The sequence below is a fragment of the Chrysochloris asiatica genome, unplaced genomic scaffold (genome assembly GCF_000296735.1).
Source record: "Chrysochloris asiatica unplaced genomic scaffold, ChrAsi1.0 scaffold00157, whole genome shotgun sequence".
In the NCBI taxonomy this organism is placed as follows: domain Eukaryota; kingdom Metazoa; phylum Chordata; class Mammalia; order Afrosoricida; family Chrysochloridae; genus Chrysochloris; species Chrysochloris asiatica.
Window position 1 is genome coordinate 6926346 of NW_006408675.1, and position 7669 is coordinate 6934014.

At 41.0% G+C, this 7669-nt stretch overlaps 1 protein-coding gene across 1 annotated transcript; it reads right to left on the minus strand.

Moving 5' to 3' along the window:
• Positions 1 to 4865: 4865 nt before the first annotated feature.
• LOC102819431 (glutathione S-transferase Mu 3-like) lies at positions 4866 to 5546 on the minus strand. The gene has a single exon (XM_006870975.1). The coding sequence runs from the start codon at positions 5544 to 5546 to the stop codon at positions 4866 to 4868; it is 681 nt and encodes a 226-aa protein (XP_006871037.1).
• Positions 5547 to 7669: the final 2123 nt, after the last annotated feature.

The following is a 7669-nucleotide window of genomic DNA, read 5'->3' on the forward strand; positions in this document are numbered from 1 at the left end:
GAGCTTGAACTGCCAACCTTGCAGTTCAAACAACTTTGCAATCTGGTGCATTAACCCACAGCACCACAAATAAACATGTCCAATGATAATCCCCAAAAACAGAATATGTGACCTCACATGGCAAAAGGGATGTGATTAAATTAAGGATCTTAAAATCGGTGGATTATCCTGAGTTATCTGTGTCCTTATAAGTGAATGAAAGAAGCAGGGAAATAAAAGTTAGAGAGAGACTTGAAAATGCTATGCTGCTGGTTTTGAAGATGGAGGAAAAAGCCATGAACCAAGAAATGCAAGTAGCCTTTAAAAGCTGAAAGAGGTTTGCCCCTAGAGCCTTCAGAAGAAGCAGCCATGCCAACACCTTAATTTTGGTCCACTGAACCACATTTTGAGCATCAAACCTCCAAAATTGTAAAATAATAAATTTGTGTTGTTTTTAAGTCACTAAACTTATAGCAATTTGTTGCAGCAGCAATAGGAAACTAATGCACATGTATAGAATTGATGTTAGACCAGGAACTTGGTCCACAAGGAACCCACCTAATCTCTGTACCTACCCTGACTCCTAATACCTACTCCTTTGGTATCTCGGGCACTATCCAACAGCTTGGACCACTTTTCCATGATGGGCAGCAACAATGAGCTCTGTAAGTGGCTGCTGACGTAGGTGTCTGAGCAAAAGAGCACCTTGACTTCTCAGCATACGAGTGCTAGATGTTGCTCACCATGCTTGCCATCCAAAGAGACCATAGAGTAGCCATGAAACCCTGGTCCACTTGTGCTATCCTCTAAAGAGCTCTAAATGACATTACTCAAGAGCTCTGGCTTCTACAAGCCCTGCCTAGCCGCCCTGTCTTGCAGCACACTTGTTAGTTACCGTTAGTGAGATCCAGTGAGTGTATCCATGACAAACTATTGCAAATCTCTGATGCCCATGGCCAAAGTTACTAAGTCTAGTACAAAGCAACATGCTACTCTTTTGTAACTTCCAATTTCTCAGCTGAATTTGAACCAGACTTCTGGTAATCTCATCTACCAGATCTCAGGGTTGGTGTGCAGTCAGCATTTGCACCATGAATCTGTTGTTGTTGTTGTTGTTGTTGTTAGGTGCCATTGAGTCGGTACTGACGCATAACGACCTTATGCACAGCAGAACAAAACACTGCCTGATCCTGGGCCAACCTCACTACTGCTGCCACGCTTGAGTCCATCAAAGCTGCCACTTAGCCAATCCATCTCATTGGGGGTCTTCCTCTTTTTCTCTGATCCTCCACCTTCCCAAACATGATGTCCTTCTCCAGCGACTGGTCCCTCCTGATAATATGTCCAAAGTATGAAAGACAAAGTATGGCCGCAATAAACCTACCCATACCAGAATACTCAGTAGAAATTATGTCATTTTCTTTTAACAATAGTGTTTACTTCAATGGTGGTGGTGTGCCGTGGTGACGGTTCTGACTCATAGCAATCCTGCATAGGGTTTCCAAGGCTATAAATCTTTACAGGAGCTGAAAGCCTCACCTTCCTCCTATGAAACAGCTGGTAGTTGTAGTTTTTAACTGCTGATCTGACCTTGAGGTTAGCAGCTTGACTCATAGCCACTACACTACCGGAGCTCCTTGTTTATTTCAATAGGAGAGTAAAAGATTTGTGCTTCACCAGTTGTGTAGGAAGGCCTATACTGGCTGGCAGAGTACTTCCCATTTAGTCCAGTGATGTTTTAGCATTGCTTACAGAATGTTGCTGAGGCATAAGTGAACATTAATTGCCTTTTAGTAAATCTCAGTTCTCGCCTGTTTGTATGTGTTTGTGTCTTCATGTGTGCATGCATGTTTTCTGTTGTTATGGGGCTAGCTAATGGAGACCTAGAAGCTTTCAGCGTGACCACGGGCCTCATTATCCCCAGAGCTGAAACCCAGGCAGTTTTTGCCTTGATACAGCTGTGACCATTGTGTGCATGTGTTTTAATTAGTTGGTGCCTACACTGGCAGTTAAGTAGTTTGCATAGAACCAGTGCTGTGCCATTTACTGTACAGTATTTGACTGTATGATAATACAAGGGAACCAATTTTCCATAGACTCCGATACAAGATTTAAGAAAGGATAGATGACCAATGAAAATTCATTTTGGATCAGAACATATCTGCAAGAATATATTAGATATGCAAAGGCATATCCACAATGTTCCCCTAAAGAAGTGTTTGAAAACCTTTACACCTGTTTCTTCTTCCGAGAAACAGCAATTTCTATATCCTTCCAAAACTTGTCAGATGCAGTCCTCTGCAGGCTAGAAAACCACTCTATTGACTTTGCTTTTTAGGCTCCCCTTTTTACTTCTCAAAAGATAAGGAGAGCCTGTAAAATAGGAGATTGTGGCTCTGTCTACCTCCTTACTCAGACACGTTGTTCTCCTTACAACACTTGTGTTTGAAGATTCCCAAAGGCATTTGAACAATCTGTACAGGTTGTACATTAACAACTGGACTTGATGTCAAAACCCCTTACCTGTGGCAGGCGTGATAAACCTGACAGGCAGCACTGACAAACATAAGCATGAGGTACAGCCCACAACCCTCCCTGTATGAGTTTAGTCTGAGTCACACTTGTCCTTACGATTTGAATTTGAACAAACAGCATACGATTTTCCTCGTCATTGAAACACTAGCTTGAATTATGATACACATAACATGTTGCACTGCTCTAGCCTGTTTTCTGCTTCATCCTGAGTTCCTTTCATGGCATGACGGTAACACGTCAGCTCAAGAGAAGGCCACTGGAATGAACAGCAAAGGAATAAACTACTTGTTACAGATTGAATCATTTCACAGAAAAATAGATGTTAAAGTCCTTACCCTCCGTACCAGTGAATGTGAACTTGTTTGAAAATAAGGCCTTTGAAAATCAAATCATTTAACATGAAGTCATCCTGGAATAGATTGGTGTCCATATGATAGAGAAGAGATACGGAGGACAGAGTGCTATGTGACTTCACAGACAGAGACTAGACTTAAGCTACAACTGCAAGCCAGAATGCTCCATAGAAGGGATGATGTGATCATATATTTTGAAGGACAGGCCCTGAAGAATGACATTATGCTTTGTAAAGTCAAGGGCCAGTGGAAAAAAGGGAGACATGCAACAAGATGGATAAACACAATGGCTGTGATAATGGACTCAAACATAGCGACTGTGAAGATAGCCCAGAACCAGGCCATGTTCTTTTCTATTGAATCTATTTGCAGGGTTGTAATGAGTCAGAGCCAGGTTAATGGCACCTAACAACAGTAATAGCATAGCTGCAAGCCAAGGATCATCAGGAACTAGCAAAATTTTTGAGCAATGGGAAAAGATCTTCATTTGGAGCCTTCAGAGAGCACATGCCCCTGCTGAAACCTGAATTTGGACTACCAGCCTCCAGAATTGTGAGACAATAAATTTCTATCATTTTAAGCAACCTAGTTTGTGGTGAGGAGTCCTGGTATGGTACTGTATGATAAGCACTGGACGGCCAATTCTAAGATTGGTGGTTCAAACCCACCAGTCACTCCTCGGAAACCCAATGAGTCAAAACCAACTCAACAGCACTTACAAACAACAATAGTATCTGGTGAAACTTGCTCTGAGATGTAGAGAAGATAAAGCAACTAGAAGAAATGAGGGCGTAAAAAAGCTGAACAGAATCTTTCAAAGGGCTTTTTGAGAAGACAAAATAAAATATTATAATGAAATGTGTAAGGACCTGGAATTAGAAAACCAAAGGGCAAGCAACACACTCAGCATTTCTCAAGGTAAAAGAACTGATGAAAAAATTCAAGCAAATACTTGAAATATTGAAAGATACCATGGGGAAAGTATTGAATGATGCAGGAAGAATCAAAAGAAGATGAAAGAAATATACAGTCACGATAACAAAAAGAATTGCTAAACATTCAATCATTTCAAATGTAGTATATGATCAAGAACTGATGATACTAAAGGAAGAAGTCCAACCAGCACTGAAGACATCAGTGAAAAACAAAGTGTCAAGAATGCATAGAAATCTTATTGAAATGTTTCAACAAACTGATGCAGCACTGGAGGCACTCATTCATCTATGCCAGGAAATTTGGAAGAGAGTTAGTTACCTGGCCAATAGATTGGAAGAGACCTGCAGCAAAGGCATTGGTTTAAAACAAGATTCCTGGAACTTTTGGAATGCAAACTAAAATGTTCCAACAACCTGATGTAGCACTCACTCATTTAAGCCAAGAAATTTGGAAGACAAGGTACCTGGCCAACAGGTTAGAAAAGCTCCATATTAGTACACATTATAAAGATAAGTGACCCAACAGAATGTAGAAATCAAGGAACATCAATAATATCACATGCAAGTAAAATTTTGCTGAAGCTAATTCAAAAACTGTTGCAGCAGTACAGCAACATAGTTGTTGTTGTTGTTGTTGTTGTTGTTGTTAGGTGCTGGCGAGTTGGGTCCAACTCATAACAACCCTATACACAAAAGAACAAAACACTTCCTGGTTCTGCACCATTCTCACAATTGATGTTATACTTGTTATCACTGCTGCTACTGTGTCAATCCATTTCATTGGGGGAGGGTCTTCTTCTTTTTTGTTGATCCCCCCATTTTACCAAGTATGATGTTCTTCTTCAGAGATTGGTCCCTCCTGATACCATATCCAAAGTATGAGAGACGAAGTCTGGCCTTCCTGGCAGCTAAGGAGCATTCTGGCTGTAATTCTTCCAACATAGTCTTTTTTTTTTTTTTTTTTTAGCTTAAGCACTATTTATTGAAAAGAACAGAAATGATAGAGGAAAAGGCCCCTAGGGACACGGTGGAACAAGACAAGTAGTGCATCTCTGCCTTCTGCTCAGCACAGCCTCTTGTTTCCCCACTGGGCCATCTTGTTGTTGATGGGCATCTTGAAGAAGCGATCGGATTGCACATATGCAGCTATTTTCTCCAAAGCCTCAAAACGGCACATGAAAGCCTTCAGATATGGGAACTCATCCAAGCACTTGGGCTCAAACATGCGGTTCTGATCTAAGACATCATAAGTGAGAAAGTCCACAAAGGTGAGCTTTCCCCCGGCAAACCAAGAGAATTTCCCCAGGAACAAAGAGAATTGTTTCAGTTGTCCAGGTACTTGTTCCAAGTATTGAGGCTTCAACTTTTCATGGTCAGGGTTGTAGCAGATGCATACAAGTTGCATGCGGAAATCCATGACTTGATTTTCTATGATGTCTACTCGAATCTTTTCTTCTTCTGTCTCACCACACATACTGTGCTTGCGAGCGATGTAGCGCAAAATGGCATTGCTTTGGGTGATCTTGTTCTTCCCATCCACGAGGTAGGGCAAATTAGGAAAATCCAGGTCTAGCTTGAATTTCACATCCAGCCATTGGCTTCGATCATAGTCAGGAGCTTCTCCGCACGTGTACCATTTCTCCTCATAATTGGTATCCGTGAATTCTAGGAGCATGTGGATGGCATGAACCAGCCCGCGGATATCCCAGTAACCTAGGAGCATTGACCGATTCAAAGAACTCATCTTGCTTCCATTTCTCAGCTAGCTGAACTTACACCACAATCAGGTGGGGGAATTTTATATCCCCCAACATAGTCTTGTTTGTTTTTTTGGCAGTCCATGGTACTTCTTTTCCAACACCATATCTCAAATGATCAATTCATCTACTGCCTTCCTTATTCTATTCGTTGTCCAACTTTCACATGCATATGAGTCTATTGAAAATACATGGCATGGGTCATTGTTGTTAAGTGCTGTTGAGTCAGTTCTGACTCTAACAGCCCTATATAAGGTTTCCAGTGAGTGACTGGTAAGTTTAAACTGCCAACCTGGTGGTTCACAATGACCTTGCAGCCCCGTGCTTATCCTATAATGCCATCAAATGCACCTTAATCCTCAAATTGATATCTTTGCTCTTGAATACTTTAAAGAAGTTTTGTACAGCAGACTTAACTAACACAAAGCATCATCTAATTTTTTGACTGCTGCTTCCATTAGTGTTAATTGTGGATTTGAGCAAATGAAGTCTTTGACAACTTCAATATTTTCTCTATTAATCATGATGTTATGTATTGGTCCAGTTGTGAGGATTTTTGTTTTCTTTACATTGAGGTGAAATCCATACTGATGACTATGGTCTTTGATCTTCATCAGTAAGTATTTTAAGTCCTGTTCACTTCCAGCAAGCAAGGTTGTATCATCTGTATATCACAGATTGTTAAAGAGTCTTCCTCCAATCCCGATGCTAAATTCTTCTTCATATAATCCAGCTTCTCAAATTATTTTCTCAGCATGTTGCTGTTGTTAGGTGCCGTTGAGTTGATTCTGACTCATAGCGACCTTTGCCCAGCAGAATGAAACACTGCCCTGTCCTGACCATCCTCGTAATCATGGTCAAACTTGAACCCATTGCTGCTGCCACTGTACCAGTAGTCTACCTCATTGGGGGTCTTCCTCTTCTCCACTTTACCTAGCATAATACCCTTCTCAAGGGACTGGTCTCTCCTGACAAGATGTCCAAAATATGAGAGATAAAGTCTCACTATCCTGTTTTCTATGGAGCATTCAATTGTACTTCTTCCAACACAGATTGGTTTGCTCTTCTAGCAGTCTTTAATATTCTCCTCCAACACCATAGCTCAAATACATCAATTCTCTACAGTCATACAGATTGAGTAATTGTGATGAGATAATATAACCTTTACACACACCTTTCCTGATTTTAAACTATTCAGTTTTCCCTTGTTCTGTTCTAATGACTGCCTCTTGGTCTATGTTAAATTTGTTAATTCATTTTGCTTGGATCCACAATCAATGTTCATGGAAGCAGCAGTTAAGAAACCAAATGATATATTCCACTAGGCAAATCTGCTGCAAAGGACCTCTTTAAAATGTTAAAGACCAAAGGTGACACTTTGAGGACTAAAGTACACCTGATCCAAGATATGGTATTTTCAATCTCCTCATACGCATGTGGAATCCTGGCATGGTGCTGTAGTATAAACATTAGACTGCTAACCACAAGGTTGGCAGTTCAAGCCCAGCAGCTATTCCTTGGAAACTTATACAGTGTCGCTATGAGTCAGAACTGACTCAACAGCACCGAATAAAAGCAACAACAGTTTGCAGTACTTTGTTATGGCAACCCTAGGAAACTAGTAAACCAGCCTTCTTTCTTCAGTGTTTACAGTCAATAGTAACACCTTCCTTCCATCCTAAAACTCTCACCCTTTCCCTTGAAACACAACCATCCTTCCCCACTATCCCACCATATTATGTACACACCATTGCCAAGTGGAAGAGCCAGATCTTCACTTAGAAGGATAATTTTGTACCTGAAAGTTGAGTAATAGACTTTTCTTGCTTGAGAGGTGTTATGAATTCAACTGTGTCCACTCAAATGAGAAGCAAAACTCCTAATCCCTGTACTTGTGAATGTGGCCCTGTTTGGAAACAGGAGCTTTTTTGTGTTATGTCAATGAGGTCATGACAGAGTAGGTGGGTCCTAAACCTAATCCCTCCATTGATGTCTTTAGCACATACTAGATAAAGAGACACTTGAGGGGGAAGACAGATGCTATGTGAGGACCATCTACATCCAAGAAATACCTAGGATAGCTGTAGTCCCCAGAAACTAGGAGAGAGGT

Excerpts from the sequence above, each read along its gene's own strand:
- LOC102819431 (XM_006870975.1), bottom strand. The coding sequence starts at position 5,546 with ATGAGTTCTTTGAATCGGTCAATGCTCCTAGGTTACTGGGATATCCGC.